This window comes from Sparus aurata, chromosome 5, assembly GCF_900880675.1.
Source record: "Sparus aurata chromosome 5, fSpaAur1.1, whole genome shotgun sequence".
NCBI lineage: Eukaryota > Metazoa > Chordata > Actinopteri > Spariformes > Sparidae > Sparus > Sparus aurata.
This window is the reverse complement of record NC_044191.1, coordinates 16,730,652-16,752,599: the sequence shown is the minus strand read 5'-3', so window position 1 is coordinate 16,752,599 and position 21,948 is coordinate 16,730,652. Positions and strand designations below refer to the sequence as shown.

At 39.7% G+C, this 21,948-nt stretch overlaps 1 protein-coding gene across 3 annotated transcripts; it reads right to left on the bottom strand.

Annotated features, from left to right (window-relative positions):
- Positions 1-523: 523 nt before the first annotated feature.
- On the bottom strand, positions 524-21,148 carry piwil2 (piwi-like RNA-mediated gene silencing 2). 3 transcript variants are annotated; one of them, XM_030418142.1, is made up of 24 exons: positions 20,964-21,148; positions 19,017-19,467; positions 18,818-18,911; positions 18,037-18,151; positions 17,378-17,556; positions 17,070-17,160; positions 16,528-16,638; positions 13,593-13,710; positions 13,261-13,382; positions 12,709-12,789; positions 12,503-12,616; positions 10,583-10,771; positions 10,333-10,417; positions 9,783-9,875; positions 9,291-9,431; positions 7,468-7,581; positions 7,040-7,228; positions 6,058-6,159; positions 5,855-5,971; positions 3,665-3,753; positions 3,440-3,545; positions 2,713-2,966; positions 1,975-2,082; positions 524-1,302 (listed from the first exon to the last, which is right to left on the bottom strand). In XM_030418142.1, exons 2-24 carry the CDS (start codon positions 19,431-19,433, stop codon positions 1,146-1,148), a joined length of 3,186 nt encoding a protein of 1,061 aa, XP_030274002.1. In that variant the 5' UTR covers positions 19,434-19,467; positions 20,964-21,148; the 3' UTR covers positions 524-1,145. The 3 variants fall into 3 exon arrangements, with proteins under 3 accessions (XP_030274002.1, XP_030274001.1, XP_030274003.1); XM_030418141.1 differs by having other exon boundaries at positions 20,960-21,147; XM_030418143.1 differs by lacking the exon at positions 20,964-21,148 and adding an exon at positions 19,995-20,081.
- Between the last annotated feature and the right edge of the window lie 800 nt (positions 21,149-21,948).

The window sequence follows — 21,948 nt, the reverse complement described above, 5'->3', positions numbered from 1 at the left end:
CTGTCCTCCCTGTGAAACCTTATATACACACATTCGTAAATCTCAGTTGAAAGTGGCGGAAGTAGACCTTTCTTGTTACGCACGGTTTATACATTTGACCTCAGGTGTCGAATTTGTACTTTTCATTTCAAAGGGATTATAGGAGTTTTAAGTGAGGAAACGTCATTAACCGTTTCACAAATTACAGGGCCAGAATGTGTCCAGATACTTCCCACTTTTTTATTTTCTGTATTCTGTTATTCCCAGTGTGGATGAAGCCTCTCAACACTTTTGGTATGAAATGGAGCACCTGCTGCAATCCAGACTTCATCACTTTGCATCAGTGTTGGAGTTCTCTAATGTTCTGGAAATCTTGGAGTTTTCTACTTACTGCAGCTATTTATTCTCAGGGTTTTAAGGTGAACTGTCCAACAGTCACATAGAGCTGTAGGGTTAGGATGACCACCTCTATTAACATGTAAAGCTGATATACTCATACAATCATAATCACCCCATATAGAGTGTGACCAAGAAAGAAAATGACTCATGTTGTATAAAGTGATTTATAAAGTACAGAATTTGTCACAGAGGAAGGTCTGAACATGAACAGTAGCTCAAAACCACTGAAAAAAACTTGTGAATTTTGCCAACTTTTTCCCCCCCCCACTAGGCTTGAAATTAAAACGTTTATAACATAATGATATACATCAAGGATTTACTGCAGTAATGCAATACAGTGTTACATTCACAGAAATACTTGCAGCTCAATTTCACTGTAGGAGGTTAAACACGCAAAGTGCAAAGAGCATCAATTTTCAAAATAAAAGACTGTGCAGACTTGTGTTCGATTATCACATCAAAACACTTCTGAATTGCTCCCAGTGGGGAATGAAACAAAACCAGGTTGCAGTCGGAACAGGAAACAGTGGAATCCCGAAGCCAGCCCTTCTATCAAAATGTGAAAACTGAGGCAACCCTCTCATGAACATCAGTAGTATTGATCAATATTGGAATCCTAAGTAGAAATCTACAGTTAACTTAAAAGTCTGAAGTGCCACATGCCAATAATGAATCACTCATTAGTTTAAATGAGTTGCTTGTCAGCCAGTAAGGTTTTTCATCAGTATTTGTTGTCAGCAGTATGTTGTGGCAGTAACTGGTGCAGCTCAGAGGAAGAAGAGCTTGTCGGAGAGTTGTATTGCTGGCTCAGAGTGCAGGTATTGGCCAGACAAGTAAGCCAGTTTGTGGGCATACTTGCACGGTGCTGGAACGCGAATGGTACCCGGCCAGTTCCAGTACAGGTGGCACATCTTGAACGTCAGCCTGATGTGGAGCCAAAGCAACAATGTTAAATGCGTTTTGGCACCGAACAAACAAACAGCTGCATTAAAACCAAATTCTAGGGCGGGGCATTTGACCTTAAATATGATATTGAAATATTTCTGAGCTATATTGCGATACACAATACATATCTGGATAGCAATATTAGGACAATAAGATTTTTGATAAATAATCATCTGTAATGTGAATGTAATGAGTAAGTGGGTAAAGGTAAGTCATAAAAAGCAAGTTCAGAATATAACATCGCTTTACTGTAATGCTGCCTTTAAAACCAGGAACACAACACTGTTGCCATATCACAATCATGGTATAATATTGATATACTGCCTCGCCCTATTCATTTGTATCCTCGCTGGCCTGAATATTGGTGCAGTGAGATCCAAATGTCTGAAACATGCTTGTTAAGTTTACATTCCCTGAACTGTAAACATTTTTCAAATGTTGACATATGAAGTATTTTAATAAAGCACATAAATGGATGCTTCTAATACACAACATGAACCGGTTTTTGTCTAATAATCCACTATGAGATGCTGACAGAATGAATACAGTCTTTAAGTTTATCAACCAATGTTTTGTTTCACTGAACTTCAATAAAAGACATGTTTTAAATGTCTACCAGTAATCAGAGCAACATTTGGTAGTCATCTATACCTTTGCAAGTGGTCTGGTGTGAGGTTTGCCGTGTTGTACAGAGAGATGTAGTGTGTCGGAAGTCCACAGCCATGGCGAATGTGATGTGCCATCAGATAGAAGTCCACCCTAAACAATAACAAAAAAAAAACCACATTAGTTAGGAAATAGCCAACTTCAAATGCATTATTTTTTCTGAAGGTTTCCTTATTAAAGTGCAGATATTTACTATTGTTGCTTTATTAACAGGTGGGAACTGGATGAGAGAAAGGGGGATGACATGCAGCAAATGGCCAAAGGTCAGTCTTGAACCCTGGGTCACTGCAGCGAGGACAAATACTCTGTACATGGGTCACATGCTCTACCAAGTGATCTATTGAGGCGTAACATCTGCATTCAGAGTGAAAACAATAAATGCAGCGTTTTCATCGATTTTTTAAATGGGGCCAACAGATTTTGTTTGGGTTCTGTCCCCACGTGCACCTAACAGGATCATTTTGCAAGTTAATATAAAAGTTGATCGTGGTTCACCTTTTACCAAAGCACAGTTTAATTTCAGCTTTCAGTGCATTTTGTTGACCAATCCAAGACATAATGGTACATGGCAGCTAAAATAACACTGTGCAAACTGTACTGCTGCCATGATCATTTTCAAAAGTTTTAAAATCCTGCCTTAAAAACAAACAGCTGGCTATCATCCCAGCCTCAGAGTTTAAAAGAGCATTACCAACTCATTCACTTGGATACATTAAGACTGACCAGTCTTTCTGGGTCAGCGTGTGATCCAGGACTGTTCCTGGAGGTGGGGCCCCAAAGTTGTTGGACATGCAGGAGTAGAGGGTGGTGCTGATGCGCTTTTGGACCACGATGAAGACCAGCTTGGGCTCATAGGTGGGAAAAGTCTCAAAGCATTTGATCAACTGTGGGATCTCGTACTGCTCAACCATCCTCAGCTGACCGTCTGACACACCGTCACGGTACACCACAATCTTCTCTGGCAAGTTGTGGTTCACCTGCAAAAAAAAGAACATTAACAAAAGCCAATGACTCATTTAGTTATGGCACTCCTGCCCCCCACTGGGTGTTTTATGAAGTTGCTGAATCCAATGAGACAGACACAAGGGAGGGAGCAGCCATTGCCATCATCTGTGAGTCCTGGCTGAAAGGTTGAGGTGTGGTTTAGAGCAGGGCTTGACAGTGTGATAATGTTTTGGCCATATCTTATAAATTGCTACTTTTAACAGTGAACTGCAGTTAATGTGACAACACAGTTTACACTAAATGCTTAAGTATTTAAGCCGAGTACAGTTTGGAGGTAAAAATACTCCAAACTCGGTGTACATTTTACCAAGCTGCTGTCAGAGATTAAAGAAACCAGATGCAAGCAGTGACCGGGTGTATCTCAGTACAGTGACAGAAAACAGTGCAAAAAAAAACCTGACAGGATTACACCACATTTCAGGTCTTATAAGCTTGTGCCATTTACCTCGTAGTACTTCTGCAATGCAGCCAGGAAGCAAATTCTGAAGCCATTGATCAGCTCTTCATTGGGTGTCTGGAAAGTTACTCTGGAGTACCAGCGGGTCAGTGAACTGGAGAAGAAAAAAGAAAAAGCATTTCTATTAAGACTTGTTTGCACAAAACGGAATGGTGAAAAACACGTTCACTCTCCAAAACACAAAGAACCAAAAAAGGAGGAAAAAAAGTTTACCTGTTCACACTGGCGACAAAGCCCATGACTGACTGATGCACCTTGCTGGTGTCATGGTGGACATCCACTCCAACCACCATTAAGTGTTTCTATTGAAGTGAGGCAGACATTCATTACTTTTTATTTTTACATGCACCACAACTTCTGATCAATTTCTCATTAGAATATGATACATAATTTCACAAGGTACCATCAATTATGTAATGTTATGCTTAGTTTAAAAAGGACCTACTCGGAATGAGCGAGTGCACCATCATTACTGCAAGTTACAGTCACATAACCAAGTGACACAGTAGAGATTAGGGCTGGGCGATATGGCCTCAAATCAATATCACGATATATTGAGCAATTGCCTCGATAACGATAAATGAACGATAAGTAACCCCCCCCCCCACACCTAAAAAAAAGGAAAAAAAAATCCTGTGTATTTACAGAAATGCCCCTTTAAAGGACCGTAAAACTACATTGTAGTTAAGATTTATATTATTTATTTAGTAGTTAGGCACACGATTGAATAGCTGAAAAGCACAGATTACTTTTAACAAGTTTAAAAGTATAAAATATACAGTCCCTTGCAAACAAATTCTAAGCTTCTCGCTTTTTTTATTTCTTTGAATTGAATCACGTGGTTGTACTGCAGGTGGTGGAAGAGGTTGGATGTAAATAAATAAACATTCACTTCAGAATCTAAGACATGAGACAAAATAGTAGAGAAGTTGACATTGCTGCTTAATAATATGTTAACCTCTTGAGCATTAGAGAACTTTTTTTACCACTATTTTCTTTATCATTATATATTTTTGATAGACACAGAATCTGTTTCAGAAGTCAGTGGGTCACATGACATGGAAGCTATTGAGAAAAAAAAAATCAAGATTTCTGCATATTAGTATTCATATAAAATAGAGGAAGCACTAAAGTACAATAAGCATAGCTGTGTCTCATTCATCCAGTTTACTAATAAAATCTGCTGCTGGAGTCACTGGGTCACATGTCATGGAAGATATTGAAAGAACTGCAATTATTTTGTATTAATATATTCATGCTAAGTTATTTGATGACAGTCCCTAAATCAGTTTCCAGCGATTCAATGCCATGTTCTGGGAGGTGAGCTGACCGTCTTCCTGCTGCTCACACTGGGTGAACCTCAGTAAAGTCGTGGCTGGACCCGAGTAGAGCTTAGAATCAAGCCCGACCCGAGCCCGTGCACGTTGTGTCCGAGCCCGGCCCGACACATTGAATGTAATTATGAGCCCGAGACCGATTTAAACCCGACAACTGTTTAATACGTGGGCTGTTATAACTGACGTTCTCGATTACAATTGCGAGTTGTTTGAACTACAGAAATCTTAATGAATAATGCAACAAGTGCCGCACTTAATGCACTCTACAAAGCCGACAAATGTTATTATCACGGTCCACGACTTGTTTAAAATGGGTCCACACCTCCGACTTTCCTCCAAACTTGCTCAAAGTTAATTCTACTGTTTTTATTTTTTTCTTTACATCTTCATGCTCCATGTTGCACTTAAGCTACACAATCAGTGATGCCGGTAACGCGTTACTAGTTTTGTCATTTTCCTTAGTAAAAAATATATATTTTTGCTTTCTTCTTGCGTCTCGGGGAGTGACGTCACGTACGCGAGAAGTCACGTTTTCCAGCATGAGGACACTCACGTGTCAGACCACGCAGAGACACAAATGCAAACAACAATGGAGGGAGGAGAGAGATGCGCGTTTTCTAGCTGGAAATACAGTCATTATTTTGAGTGAATAAAAAACAAAACACAAATGTTTGATCAATGGACCGGCCCGGCCGAAGACAGTGGCCTGTTGCAGCTTTTTAACGCAGCATCATTACACAAACTGTCCGCGTCTCACAGCGAGAGTGGGTTCACTTGATTACTAACCTGGCATAGCTGGTGTTGCATCAGCGGGCGGAGTTTGCCATCAAATTGATGTAAAATAAGCACATCGGTATATGCCGGGGTAGATTAATCAAGTGGACCTAACATGTCCCCTGTCCCTAGTGAATGTTATGCCTATGACACCGAATATACCGACATGGCCAAAATGACGTCGGTTATCGTCGTAAATTTCGGTATAGGTAAATTTTCGGTTTATCGCCCAGGCCTAGTAGAGATATTTTCCCAAAACCATCCATAGACCCAGTAGATACATTAAACTCACCAGAGGGACAGTGACTGTCCATAGCTCTCCTCCCAACTTGCTGTTCATCTGCAGGAGTATCTTTTGGGCAACACTCCTCAGCTTTTGCTGCTTGGAAATTGTCCGCACATTAATGGCCTAATGATAAAGATAAATAAATCAGTCAACAGACTCCATTTATTTATAAACCAATCCTACAGATTCACTTGACAAACTTTACAAACCTGGGACGGGATGGGACTTTTGACACAGCAGAGCTTCTTGATGGCACTGTAGAGATCGTCTCTGTTGCCGACCATGATGCACACTACAAGCTGCATTTTAGGCTGTGGACAGACAAGAAATTAAATCTTGTACAGGTTGGACTTCGCATTTATGTTGTTGGCTTGGTTAAGTGGTACTAGACAGTCGACAATGTCCAGTTTGTACAGCCGTTTACATTTTTTATTTGTGCTAAACATCACAGCATTCATTAGTAATGACAAAGAAAGATGGATGAGACTAAATGGACACTGTGAATTTAGTCAGTTTGCAAAACTCATTAGCTAAACATTCATACATGCAAAATCATTCAGTGCCTGACACCAGCAGTTGCTAAGGTTGCCTTAGGAAACCAGACTGACACCATTTTGCAGTCTCGTTTCTGCAGCAACCACTGCGACACACTTCCACATAGGAAGACATAGGTGACAGAACAGACACTTTAACATGGCAGCAACAACACAACAACTGCTATCTAGTCACAGCAAGAGCTATTTATTCACATAGATCTGTTGAGCATGAATGCAGGGAGAAGGATGTTTATGCAATATCTGATAACAAATGAATTAATACATACATTACTGTTAGACATTACAACAAAAAAACACTAACAACCTCAATGTGGCTCAGAGTATCTTTACTTCAGGCAAAATGTCATTCATATTTTAAGTCTACATATCACAGCACATGCACTTGCTCCTGTGTGCTACTCTTGTACTGTAAAATATGTTAACACACTATTAAGACAATTAGCACAGAAAGTGAATCACTCTCTTTATTGGCTTTCACTTGTAGACTACTTCAGCTTTAGTCTCAGTTACCATCAGCTTGTCAAAAAACATGTGGGGAGAGCATGACAAACATTTGTTGTGGACCCACCATGAGTGATGCAAGTAGTAATTAATAAGCTACTAATCTACATGTTACATATATTTCATTTCATACCTCACTGGTGAGCTGAGAGTGGATGCTCTTGAGGTAGGTCTCAGTGCGGTCATCCCTGAGCTCCACACGAATGGGCCGCTCCAGACGCACCCCAATAGGCCCAGCTACCTTTTTAAAGGTTGATACTAGCTCTTCTGCCTGCTCTGCACAGCGGCGAGGGTAGAAGACGGCCCAGATATTCAGTGGGATCTAAGAGTGAGATGGATCAAGTTGGTAAAGAAACAATTAAATACTGCAGCAATTTCTGAGACTGAGCCAAAACAACTGATGTGGTTGGAGGTTGGTGGTTGCAGAAGGCAGATAGCAGCTGTGGCCACCATCACTGCAGGCAGAATTTGGGTTAAGATTAAAAGTTTCATACGTCACAAATAAGTAATTTCAATGAAAAACAAAGAGGCATCACCAGACATTTTATCTACAAGACTCACAGAGCTGATTGAAGCATCCCTGACAACCTCTCTGGACCAGGATGAATCAGCACCTGTGGCAAACGATGAAGACTGCAGACAGATGGTTTCAACAGGTAGAGTTCTGCCTTTGATCTGCAAGAGACAAAACCAATACACAATATACCGTTCAAAACAAATGCACGTGTGGTTACAAGAAAAAAATGAAATGAATAACAATAATCAAATAGGTTTAAATCATAAGTTTAAAAGTTTAAAAAGCAAGAGCCAAGCAGAACACACACACTACATTATATTGTCTGCTTACCTACCTGCTTTACCACTGTGCACCTATTTCACATCAAGCAGCATTTTAATATCTGACATATTTTTTATACGTTATGTTTTAAAACCATGTTTCTCTGTACCAGACTTCTTTTAAGTCAGGACCTTGTTTAACCCTCTGGGGTCTGGGGTATAATTGGCCGTTTTTGACTATTTTTGATTTTACCATTATATTTCACCTTAAAAACAATTTACCTTGCCTTGTTTGGTGTCATTATTTTCACCACAACCTCACATGTGTGACTGTACAGTTATTTCTTCATTTTTACATACTGTATTAACACAATGGACCTAAAATCACAAAAAAACATAAAATCCGAGTAGGAAAAAGTTAGTTTTTTTACTGTGAAAACCATAAATATGCTCAACGAACCATTTTTATTACTTATAATGCAAATATAAATTGTTGTTTGCTAACTTTGTGCATAAGTTTTTGAAATTTACAAAGTTATATGTAACTATTTACATTTAAATGCAGGCAACGCCTCAGGCTCAGGTCTGCCTGAGCTCCTCCAGCTCAATGAAAAGCTGCACTGTCTGCTCCACATTTGTCACTCTACTTGTTGTTTTGACTCATTAAACACAAAAACGACTCCACTACACACTAAACACACTACATTAGACACTAACTATGCACTCCAAACACGCTAAATGTCACAAATCTCCCAACTCTCAAAACTCGCGATCTCTGTCGCTGCCTCTCTGACCGGCACTGCTGCTTTCACTTTTCCGCCCCGTCCCTACCAAATCTTCCCCCCTCCCTTAGCGACCAAATCACGTGGTTTGCCATGTAATTTTGTGATTGGCTGGTGTGGTGCCTTTTTCCACCAATAGGAAAGTGGTTTTTTTTGCTTGCACTTCCTGCTTGCGGACACGTCCGTGAGGAAAGCCCGATCTCTTAACCGTCTCTTCCTGCACCAAACGCGCAGCAAACGTGACGGCAACACTAACGAAAAAGTGTTGCGTACATAATACATCGTAACTCCGTTTTTTCTTGGCCTATCAACACGATTTAAAAACTGGCATATAGTTTGAAGGTTGCTCTAACATATAGAGTCAGAACAGAGACTCACAGAGGCTCCGTCTCGCTGCTACGTCATCTTAAATTAGTCACGTGATTTTGACGCGCCGGCGCGTCAATCGACCTCAGAGGGTTAAACACTAAAACGGACTCTGTTTAGAAGTCATGGACAACGATTCTGCTCAAATAAAACTTTCTGTGATTTCAAATGGTGATGACTTTCATTTTTATATTTGATGCATTTTGTAGACTGACATTAATTCATTCTGAATGAACTGTATTCTTGGACTGAAAAGAAGGATCACAATATTAGACAAATATTGCATTTATCATAATAAAATAAGGCCAAGACACTTAGCATCACAGCCTGGCCTTGTGAGGAAGCTGTGAGCTGCATTGTTTACAATATATGGACTTCAAAAGCATTAATCTGAAGTGAAACCGACTCTTTGCATGAAATATTGTAAAGTTGAATCTGAAAATTGCTGCCAAGCCTCACCACCAGGAGTTGTGAGCTGATCTCCAGTCCCCATCGGCTGAGCTCCTTCTGACTCTCGGGGTTGGTGCTGATGTTCTTCAGAAGCTGTTTAATTGAGCTGGTGTGCTGCTCACCGCTCACGTTGATGTGCATGGTCACCTCCTACAATATGAAATCTTCACTGAGTCTGTTTCCATGAGCTCTTCTTTTAATTCATACACAAATGCATTTCAGACACAACATTTTGGGGGCTTAAATGTGCTTTCTTGGAAATAGTGATTTTGATAAGCGTTGATGCAGCAATTGCATTACAACAGTGAATGCCCAAACTGGTGTAAACCTTGTATTGTGACTGTAATTTATCTTTCATTACAACCCTACCACAACTGCTTCAAAACGACCGTTCTTTCTGATGTTTAGAAACACAGGAACACCATCTATACTTTACAGCTAATTAATTTGGGTGTTTGAAGATATACAAGGAAGAACATTGTGTTGAAACATCACATGTACCTGCATGGTTCTGAAGTCCTTCCTCATTTTCTCAGAGATTCCTGTCATGAAGGAAAGCTCTGGCACCAAGAGGATTTCTCCAGTAATGATTTGCTGCAATGAACCATAATACTAATAATAATAATAATAATAATAATAATAATAATAATAATAATAATAACAATAATAATACTAATAACAACAATAACAATAATAATAATAAAAGATCTACACTGCTCTGAGTTCACTGCTCATATATTTTTGAAATACTGTAATTACCTCTTTGAATCATAATGCTTTTTATGGACTCAACAACCTTAAATATTAATTCCCATATGAAACTACTGAAGTCTGAGTAGGTTGTTCATCCAAACCAGATTGCCCCTCACATTTATTTATTTTATTTTGTGCAATTGAGTGCTGATGTATAGATTGCAAGTCTTGGCCACTAGGTGGCAATCTGATGCAAGAATTCTCCTCATATCAGCTGACTGGTCTACAGTAAGGATCATAAGATTATTATAGAAAGAACATTTGTTATGATGTTAAAATAACTGAAGAACAGTTCTACCTTCCCTCCTGGCCTGGCTCTCTCCTTCGGGCGATGCATGAGCAGAGGCTGGTCCATCTCTTTGATTGTAATGCCGTAGTTCTTGCTGTCAACAGATGGAAGCCCGTGTGATGCAATGACAACAAGAGTGAATTAAAAGAACAAAACAAAAAGAAAAACACTAATAGCCAGATATAATTTGGACTTTCGCTGCTACTTTTAACTAGTTACCATGTCAATACACAAAAACATACATTTTGATGAGTCTCACCTGTAATACTCCACAAAGGTTGTTTTAGTGCCATCCATCAAAGTAAAGGTGTCTTTGGGTGACTTGTCCCACTCAATAGCATCAATGCGGTATGTTCGGTTGTTGTAGCGAGTGATGACAATGCTGCCGATGAGTTCTTTTGTGCATTCGTCTTGGAAGTTCTCTTTGCTCTGTTGATACAACATGTTCCTGGCGGCAAGCAGGAGCAAAAAGTAATTTTTCTTTTCCACGTTTAAACAGAAATTGTGAATAATTTACAGATGTAATAGATAAACCGACTACTGCATTTTCCAACTCACCTCAGACGCACCAAGAATGTCACATCTTACAGACTGGTATTTAATTATGTATGACTGTATCATAGAGTATGGCATCTATATAGCTCTGTGTGCCTCAGTAATGGCATAACCAATGTTCAAACTTGTATGAGTATGTCTGGGTACCTATATAGAAAGAACCAAAAATAAAAATACAACAAAAAGATGCACTCTTGATTTTATTACTCTGGAGTCCAACAGAACAGATTTCCTACTAGCTCACTTTCAGCCGTGTTTGTTGTTGCTTTTATAACGGTATAAGGTCATTTTCTGAACAAGTTGCAATATTGCCTTTATAACAATAAGATTTTTTTTTGTATCATATCAACGTAAAAAAATCACATGGGTATTATCTTAATCATTTTGATATGGCACACCTATAAGTGACTCATAAGTCAAACATTTAGTTTTATCAGCAACCAATTGCTTAGTTCAAAATATGGCTGGGATTGTATCTTCCATCGCCAGCTAAATCTCAGCATTGTTGTTTGCACTGTTGTTTTCTTGGCTGAGTTTCCTTACAGGGTTTGTACACATTTTTCAAGGTCATATTCAAGCACTTTTCAAGCACTTTTAAGGGTCATTTACAAAATTTTCCAGCACCTTATCGTTGGGGTAAAATACATATCTACAGGAATATATATACACTCATGATTATTTTTTTCACTTTTTATCACAATTATGTACATTGTATTATGCTGTAAACATCTAAAATGATGTTTCATGATAGGAAAAACTTTAGAAATTAAAGGAGAACACAAAGTTTTATCCAAAAAAAGGGAAGCCACTTGGTGTTCTTCAGGTACACTTGCACTGGGACAAAGAGAGACCTGAGAGCACCCTGTAATTTTCTTTTTTGACAAACTTTTATAAGCTTTTCGCTTATTCATCACAGTTTATTAATATTGAACGTGTCATCAGTCCAAATTGCATCAAATTCACCTTCTCCTCAGCCATCCTTCTCTATTCCTACCAGGCTGCATGTGTGACGACACACACACACACACACACACACACAGATTTTATTTCTCCTTGTAATAAGAAAACCATCCAGTCTGATCCCAATGTTGCCAAGACACAGAGTTATATTGTCAAGCACTTTCAAGCACTTAAACTAAAATCCAAGCACTTTTCAGACCTTGAAAACACAACTTTGAAATTCAAGCACTTTCAAGGATTTCAAGCACCCGTACGAACCCTGTCCTTAGCATAGCTAGCCAGTTAACTTCATTCAAGCTTCAGAGGCAGAACATGACTATCACAATGTGTCTCTGTGGACTTTGTCATATGCCAATTCTGCAGACATCATTCATATTTCTAAAAATGAGAAAGTAATGTGCAAGTGGCTTGGTTACCAAAAATTAACAAAAGGGGGCAATAAGGCAAACTTATTTCAGGTGAGCAATCCTATAGATAAAGTATGAGGAGAGTAAAACAAATTCTGAAATAAAAATATTTCTCTATTTTCGTCCAAAAAAAAGAAATCAGCGAAATATCCTGAAATATTGTGTCATTAGAGCCATAACGTTTCCCTACATGTGACTATGAATTTATCTCTGAACTTACCCATTTGTATGCTACTTTTGAGGCGTTTTGAACTTACATGACATTCAGCACAGAATCGTTCCTCAAGACTTTGTGAGAGACATCTATGCACAGGTACAGGCCTCCGTCTGTGCGCTTGATACAGGTTGAATAGCCCGGCCACACTTGCAGCCTATAAAAACACACAAGAAGGATAATGAACGGACTAGAATTGCCATGATACTAGATGGTGTTGTGCCTTGGAAGATACAACTCAGTACTAACCCCTGTTTTGCCAGAATGACTGCGCATTCTGGATCGTAATGATTTCGACCCACCAACTTCAGTCCAATGACTTTCATTACCCTTGAAAAAAAAAAAAACACAAAAACAGCAACACTGGGTCATGTACAATCATTTGGACATCTTTCAATCCATCCCAACATGATGGTAGAATAATGATAATTGTGGTTGCTTGCGTTATTTCATTAAAAAGGGCTCTGACACAAAGCCAGACTGCTTTCAAAAATTGAGCATTTTGCTTTAACAGGATAGTTCTCTAGGAAGAAGAGGACATTAACTTATTAATCAAAAAGTAAACAACTCAGAAATAATGGTCAAGGTGAATATAAAATGAGGGGAAACACTTAATTATCATTATGTTGATATGAGTGGATGGAGGGCATTACAGCACGTCATTTTAAATTCTTAAGATGACAATGACTGCCATTATCGCTAATCATAACTACATGAAATTTGTGGAGCTGTTGAACATTACTGATTTGCATTTTGACTTCTTTTTTCCCCCAACTTTTTTAAAAATAAAACTTAAAATACCTTCTGAGCACCACGTTGTAGAATGGGATGCACAGATCCGAGTTGGGTGGCAAAATCTTCTTCATTTGGATTTTGATTTCTATTTCTTCATTATCAGTTCGTCTCAAACTCTTGAGAACCACCTGTAGGTCATCCAAATATAAAGCAACAGAAGGAATCTGGTGGTATCTTTAGCAATGTGACTTACATAACACTCAATGCATTTAAACTAACATTTTTTAGGAATTTAGTTATGTACATACAAAAATATTAAATTAACAAAAAAGGACAGAGACAGTAAACACCCCACACCATAGTAAATAAACCACACAACTTATATTTGTGATACATACGTCCTTCAGTTTAATAGGTAGGTAGAGTATGGAGCCATCAAAAGCTACCACTTCCCCTGTGGTCGAGCGGTGATCTTTCATCATGCCAAAACGCATTGCCATCGATTCAACATTTGGACTGAAAGACAAGATTGAAAATGCACAACTTCTAGAATTTGTACAATAGTTTTAATCTTGATTACCATTAGGGTTGGGCGATGTCTGCCAAATTAGCGTATGACATTCTCTAATGTGGACAGCGCAATGGATGATGACACTGCTTACTCATTTTGGGGAGCATGTCCCCTCAATGTTGTCATAAGGCTAGGCCTGGGCGATAAACCGAAAATTTACCAATACCGAAATTTACAACGATAACTGACGTCATTTTGCCCATGTCGGTATATTCGGTGTCATAGGCCTAACATCCACTAGGGACAGGGGGACATGTCCCCCCCCACTTTCCGAAATCCCGTTTTTGTCCCCCCCACTTTTATTTAATCCAGCGGAGCAGTAGCTCTCAAGCATCTGATACTCAAACATTAGGTCTACTTGATTAATATACCCAGCTTATGTGCTTATTTTACGTTAATTTGATGGCAAACTCCACCCGCTGATGCAACACCAGCTATGCCAGGTTAGTAATCAAGTGAACCCACTCTCGCTGTGAGACGCGGACAGTTTGTGTAATGATGCTGCGTTCAAAAGCTGCAACAGGCCACTGTCTTCGGCCGGCCGGTCCATTGATCAAACATTTGTGTTTTGTTTTTTTATTCACTCAAAATAATGACTGTATTTCCAGCTAGAAAACGCGCATCTCTCTCCTCCCTCCATTGTTGTTTGCATTTGTGTCTCTGCGTGGTCTGACACTTGAGTGTCCTCATGCTGGAAAACGTGACTTCTCGCGTACGTGACGTCACTCCCCGAGACGCAAGAAGAAAGCAAAATATATATTTTTTACTAAGGAAAATGACAAAACTAGTAACGCGTTACCGGCATCACTGATTGTGTAGCTTAAGTGCAACATGGAGCATGAAGATGTAAAGAAAAAAATAAAAAGAGTAGAATTAACTTTGAGCAAGTTTGGAGGAAAGTTGGAGTTGTGGACCCATTTTAAACAAGTCGTGGGCCGTGATAATAACATTTGTCTGCTTTGTCGAGTGCATTAAGTGCGGCACTTGTTGCATTATTCATTAAGATTTCTGTAGTTCAAACAACTCGCAATTGTAGTTGAGAACGTCAGTTATAACAGCCCACGTATTAAACAGTTGTCGGGTTGAAATCGGTCTCGGGCTCATAATTACATTCAATGTGTCGGGCCGGGCTCGGACACAACGTGCACGGGCTCGGGTCGGGCTTGATTAAGCTCCTAAACTACTAAGCTCTACTCGGGTCCAGCTGCGACTTTACTGAGGTTCACCCAGTGTGAGCAGCAGGAGGACGGTTAGCTCACCTCCCAGAACATGGCACTGAATCGCTGGAAACTGATTTAGGGAACGTCATCAAATTACTTAGCATAAATATATTAATACAAAATAATTGCAGTTCTTTCAATATCTTCCATGTCAGGGGGCCCAGTGACTCCAGCAGCAGATTGTATTAGTAAACTGGACGAATGAGACACAGCTATGTTTATTGTACTTTAGTGCTTCCTCCATTTTATATGAATATTAATATGCAGAAATCTAAAATAAAAAAAAAAGTCAAATGTAAACTGTGCCAAAAGACTGTTGCGACAAGTCAAGGTAACACATCCAACCTCTTCCACCACCTGCAGTACAACCACGTGATTCAATTTGAAGAAATAAAAAAAGCGAGAAGCGATCAGGACCAGCTAAAAGTGTTAGAATTTGTTTATAAGAGACTGTATTTTTAATACTTTGCATTTGAAGGAAATTTAAGTTATTTTATACTTTTAAACTTGTTCAGTTGTCATTTCAAGTAATCTGTGCTTTTCAGCTGTTCAATCGTGTGCTTATCAGTTGTTCTTAACTACTAAATAAATAATATAAATCTTAACTACAGTATAGTTCTACAGTCCTTCAAAGTGGAGGGGGGGGGGGTTTACTTATTTATCGTTATCGAGGTGAGTTGCTCAATATATCGTGATATTGATTTGAGGCCATATCGCCCAGCCCTACATAAGGCAGTTGCTTATTATCTCACCACTGTAACCGGCGCCGTTTCCCACAGTTGCTCTAACATAAATCATCAATCGTGTCTCACCCTGCAGAGGAGACCATCTCCCGTTACCAACGACATAGGTTTAAAAAGCGCCCTTATCTCTGCACCACATGTCTGTAACTTAGCTTTGTTCAGCCTCATTTGCATAAAACAACGTTGGTCGACTGGCCAAGGAAGCTAAGCTCAGAAAACTGTATAAAAACGGCATGACAGAAACAACGGCCCGCAGGAAAAGAAACACTGCTGCCACAGATTTAACCAATTGCCTTGGGCTTGCCTAACTGAGCTGGTTTAATGAGAAAATAATAAAACGGGACATGGAGATGTAATGTTGGTGCGCTGAGCAGCAGCATGCTTCTTTTCATTTTCATTCCCCACAGATCACATACAACAGCAACAACTATTGCCCAACGTCAACTCTGAGGGGACTCGCCACTTAATTGTGCTCTCTGGTGGGGAGCCTTTTGAATCACGATATTATGATGGTCAGGGACTAGTAGTCGATGGCTGTCAGCCATCAGTGATGGACATTCATCTGCCCAACCCCAATTACCATCATAAACTGACAATATAAATAGCAATAAACTAATGGCTGCCTTATAGCACAAAGCATGCCACCTCTGGGATTTTATTGTCAGCAATGCTTCGAATTTTGGCTTTGTCTATGTTCATATTTGGTTCACGACATGGTTCAGGTAATTCACGGTCACACATTAATTTTTTCCACTGGCCATTTTTGTTCCTAAAAAAAGGAAACACACATGATACTTACGTGAACGTAACATGGTATTGATAAACAGCTTCATTCTTGCATCGAATCGGGATGTGGTTTGAAGCAATAGTTATAGGAGCTCCTTTTGTTCCAGCCTTATTAAGTGGTTCGCTGACAAGATAGAGAATATGCATGCAAAAAAAAGGTCATTTGAGCACAACACCACAACAGTGACTTACTTTGCAAAAATTAGTTTGATATATCTGTAAATCTAATGTAAATTATGGAAATTAATTAGCCCCGTTAAGCGCTGATCAAATGTATAACGTTGCCTTGCATCTGTAACATGCTGCACTTGAACACACTGCAAAAACACCAGTCAAAGTCATACTGTGCATCTTTATGTATAATCAAATAATTTAACATTTTTCTTGTAGGTAGAATGATGAAGAAAAAAAAAAACAGTTGGATGAGTGATGCAATGACAATGCACAAATTAAGATCTGATATTGTAGACTTGCGCAACTACAGACACATAATGGCGGCTGGAGGTCAGCTTGGTGTCCCTTAGAGGTAAATGCGAAGTAGATAAGTATACCTACCGGACAGCCTCCATTTTCAACTCCATCTTTGCTGGTGCAACAGTGGAAAGCTCCAGCACTTCTTGACTGGTGGGCACTGCGGCCATGGTCCCTACACATTATTTGCATTTTAACATCAAGCATTTTTAGAAGCCATTCTCACATTAACTTGCATGTAAATAATCATTAGATAACCTGCATCAAAAACACACATTAAAATAAAACATTTTGGGGATGAAAGATAGGAAAAGGAGGAAGGAGAAGAAAACATTTCATGTCCTGCTGTGTTGCATGACTTGTCAGATTAATTTGTTCATCAGACTGTCTACCTGTGAGGGAAGTCTGAGACTGTAAGGCTGCTTGTTCCTCATGGGCTGAAGCAAGAAAATGGACAGGACCTGGAGTAAAAGAAGGGGGTAGAGTCCGTCCTCTTCCTACTCCAAGCTGAGGTATCGCTGCTCTTCCATGCCCCACCATTGTCCTAGGGGACAAACCTCGGCCATGGAAACTGTAACAGGCCAGGGGTCACATACCAGTTCTTTCAGTTCTTGTGAAAATGACAGAAATCTTTTTTTTTTTTTGTATTTGTCCTGGCTAAATCACTCCAAATTGTCAAACTGTCTATCTTAATATTTGTGAACTCGAGGTCAAAGCTGCCATTTTATTTCATGGACACAAAAGTTCCAGACAAACTACTGCACCACTACAGTTAAGGAGACACCTCTCTCACAACAACTACAGCACCTCACAGCTCAATAAAGCGCACTAGCATACATAAGTAAGAGACAATAGACTTGAATAAAAAAACAAAACATTGATTAAGATCACACCTACATACTTTAAGTGTAAATGAGGCATTCAGTAGATGTAGACAGCTGCAGGATTAAAACTGAATTGCATCTGTTCTGTCTACATGTTTTCTTGCATTGGGCTGACAAGTGTTTCTGATATTTAGTGTAGGTCAGACACTGCATCTTTTGCCACCTACCTGCTGCCTCTGCCCATAACCTCTTCAGGCTGGGCACAGCTCTCTGGGCTGCTGAGTAGACCTGATGAGGCACCTTGCAACTTCACATCTCCCAAATCTCCAGCTGCTCCTCTTCCTGTAACACAATTTAACTACTCAGTTCCTATGGATCTTCTGCAGTATGGGTTAAACCTGTAATGGCAGTCAATCTAAATGAATCAATGCATCCTGACATGCATTGATTCATTCAGACCATTGAAGTTTACTTCTGTCTTCTCTACCATGGCTGAATAAGGGACATTAAGAAACCTAATTTAAGGATAATGATGTTTAAATGTCCTTTAAGCAACTCTCATCATACATACACAGACAAGGAAAAGAACATGCATGCACATGTGAGAGAGCCAGAGGTCAGAGACACCATGAGCTATATGAAGAATAACTCTGCCATGACCAAATCCAATCTGGCTTTTTCCAAGTCAAAATTCGATTGAAAATTATTTATAAAAAAACAGTTATAACAACAAAAATTAGCTAAGTGCTGCACAGTCAGAAATAGCAAAAAAATAACACTTTCTTCAGCTTTTTTGTACTGAAGGAACTGTTCAATCAAAACACTTGACAGAACACACAGTATTTAATGGAATAAAAAAATTAAACATAATTGTATATATTCTTTCTCCTAATATTATATTATTTAATGAATTTAATTTATAGATGTGACAATGTACTTGTAATTCAACAATCAATTAATCAATCAATCAATCAATCAATATTGGGCCAAGCTCTACTCGATACAGACCCACTGGGAGTGTTCCTCTTCCCCATGATGTCATTGACGAATCAATGCCAATTCCTCGAAACATTGAGACCAGTGCTGATGTGGGCGTGTCAACCTGTAAGCAGATAAAAACATCAGCTCTTAATGTAGGGCTATTATATTTATAAAATAACTGCAATTGTATATGCACAAAGATACTTTTTTTTTTTTTTACCCCAACCTTCAAAGTCTCTTCTGTGAGATGTGGCGTTGTGGTTTCAGGTGGAGGTGGTGGTGTCTGTCTGTGCTGTGGCTCCAGACTTGGCAGGATGGCACCTCTTGCCACCCCTACCTTTGGTTCAGTTGCTTGGAAAAGAAGCTCTCTGGCTCGGCTGAATACTCCATCTTCAGGCTTCAGCAGCAGCCCCCTAGCTAGTCCGACCACAGGTTCAGCAATGGGTAGTCCTACTCCTCGTCCTCGTGGGGTATCACCAAGAGTGAGAAAACCTCTGGCTCGTCCTAGACCAGGTCCTTCAGTAAAGAGCGGCAGCCCTCTACTACGTCCTACAGCCGGCTCCTGTGGCTGCAGTGCTCTTCCGCGTCCCAGCCAAGGAACGCCCGTCATGCCACTGAGGTCAGGAGGCTTGTTTGGATCCATTTGGTCTACTGCTGATGTTACAACAATGGGTTAACTGCAAAGAGAAAAACATAGGATAAAATTCATAACTAAAGGGTTTTCAAGTCAGTTAATCATAACAACCAAAGGATATGATGCATTGTGATGTGGGTCTATCAGGCAACATTGGTTGTTGTTATTAAACGCCATCATTCAGCTCTCATTTACCAATTTAAGATTTTTTATCGAAGACACTGTGCAGTAGGGGTAGACCGATCCTGCAGATCGGAACATCCCTACAAGGAAGAGCTTTGTTTTCATTGTTATGTATGATGTTAATAGTAAGGCCCCAAAATGCATTAAACTGACATTACTGTACAATAATTACACAGCTCCTGTGAGAAGTAAGGTTCAGTACAATACTCAAGCATTGCAAATATAAAATAGATAAAGATGGACTTTTACTGTATTGAGGACAGAGTCATCTTTGTCATAGTGTACTCTACTACTCAAAAGAAACCTCACTTTTAAATGTAAAATTCACCCAAATATTTATCACTGTAGCATAATTTTAACTCAGCAAGGATTCTTCTATAGACTTACTGACATGCAGGTACTTTATTAATCAGGTGCAAAGGTGCAGGGGAGAGAAAATTAAAATATAAATTGCTGAGAACACATGGTAAATAAGCTAGCTAGCATGACGCATAAGGAAGAAACGTTAATGGTGCGTTCCAATGCAAGTCGGAATTTCCAAACCTTATTTTCGACTTCACACCTAAACGCATCCCAGTGCATTTGCTTGCAAAAAAAAACCCCAAAAAACATGGATGCTGCCGCTGCAAGCGGGTGTTTGCACGTCTGGGAACTTCACAATCAACTACAGCAGCTACTTTACCGGTTAATGGCTCTTAAAACGAGACAGGATGAGTTGGCTCCGAACACATAACAGTTACCCTCGAGAGACTTCTATTGAGCACAGATCAACTGAATGGAGGTGAGAATGACATCTGCAAAAGTTGTGCACGTTTCACAAAGTGATGAAGAGTTAAAAAAAAAAAAAAAAAAAATCGGATCTTGTCAGAGTTTCCAACTCTGATGGCCGTTTCATTGCACTTTTCTTTGTCGGAGTATGTTCCCCCCGAGTTCCAGGTACAATGGAACGCACCATTATTATCGGTTAGCCTGACCTCAGAGCTAACGGTAATTGGCTAACGCTATAGACATTATGGCGCCTAAATTCATCGGCTCGTTAAATTACTATTACTTTATCCACCCACTAACTAACGTTGTTAGTTAGCTATGCTATCCAAAACGAGACAATACGTTAAAACAGACATTGTTGGCATGGCACCACTGGTAACTTGACTACATCAACCATAAGTCAGCTAGCTAACTTAGCACGTGTTGAAGAAAATGTACATTAACGTTACACACAACCTAGAGTGACAACCACTCGAGAATAAATTCGACCAAAAGTTACAGGAAACTCATAAATATGTTTTCCCAATCAGGAATACTTAATAGTTAACAGAATTAGTTATCAACCTTACAGCATGAGGACTTACATACACTCGAGGGAAATGACTCCAACCAGGTTCAGCGTCAAATCGATGTAAATCTCTTCAGAAAGAAAGACTTGATAGATGGTCTGTTCCCTCCCACGCCCTTATTGGATCATCAGCTGACGCTGCAGCAAGGTATTGGGCTACCTCACCTGTCAATCTGTAATCATTTATTTAAAAGATGCTGAGGATTATTGTTTTGTCGCCCTCTGGTGGTCACCAGCTGTGTAGACTGCCTCAGGTGTACAGGTGGTGTAACATAACGGGGAATCGTGGCACATTTTAAGCATCAGTGTCAGTGACCTGCATTTCCTGTGATTGACTTTTAATGCTGACTCAGTCCAGGCTAGCTTTGGAGTGATTACATTATGATAAAATGATTAAATCTTGATATTAGACAAGTGACAGCAATGCCGCATTTGGTCTTTTGCTGGGTTATTAATGACGAAAAATGTTATGGTTTTTTGGCCTTTATCACCACACATTATGCACCTGATCAATGTCAGATGCAACTTTCCAATTTGTCTGCCATTTTGACAGTCAGAGCTCTGAGCAATCAGATATGTGTGTGCAAATCACACAGGAAAATGAATTGTACAATAATGAAACTGCATCTTTTTTTTTGGAGATTTTACTATACATGTTATCAATTATCTGAAACCACTTATCCTTTTCAGGTTCATAGGTGGGCTGGAGCTGACCCCAGCTGACACTGGGCAGGGTACAAACCTGGGTATTTCACCAGTTCATCAGAGGGCTGAGGTATAGGGACGAACAATCATCCACGCTGACATTCACATCTACGGACAATTTAGAGTAACCGATTAACCTACCTTTTCTCTGGGTTAGGGGACAACATTCAAACTCCGCACAGAAAGGCCCTGCCCCAGCCGGGCCTCGAAACCTAGGACCCTCTTGCTGTGAGGCAACACAAAACAACTTCCTTTTTGGACAATTACCCAAACTAAGTATTGGCTGTGTGTATCACAGCA

What these genes read in the sequence shown, in the direction of transcription:
- piwil2 (XM_030418142.1), bottom strand. Translation starts at nt 19,433, where the DNA reads ATGGATCCAAACAAGCCTCCTGACCTCAGTGGCATGACGGGCGTTCCT. An exon ending in GAGCCAGGCCAGGAGGGAAG is followed by an intron (nt 9,876 to 10,332) that starts GTAGAACTGTTC and finishes GGTTCATTGCAG; the next exon opens with CAAATCATTACTGGAGAAAT. An exon ending in AAAGTCCCATCCCGTCCCAG is followed by an intron (nt 5,972 to 6,057) that starts GTTTGTAAAGTT and finishes CTTTATCATTAG; the next exon opens with GCCATTAATGTGCGGACAAT.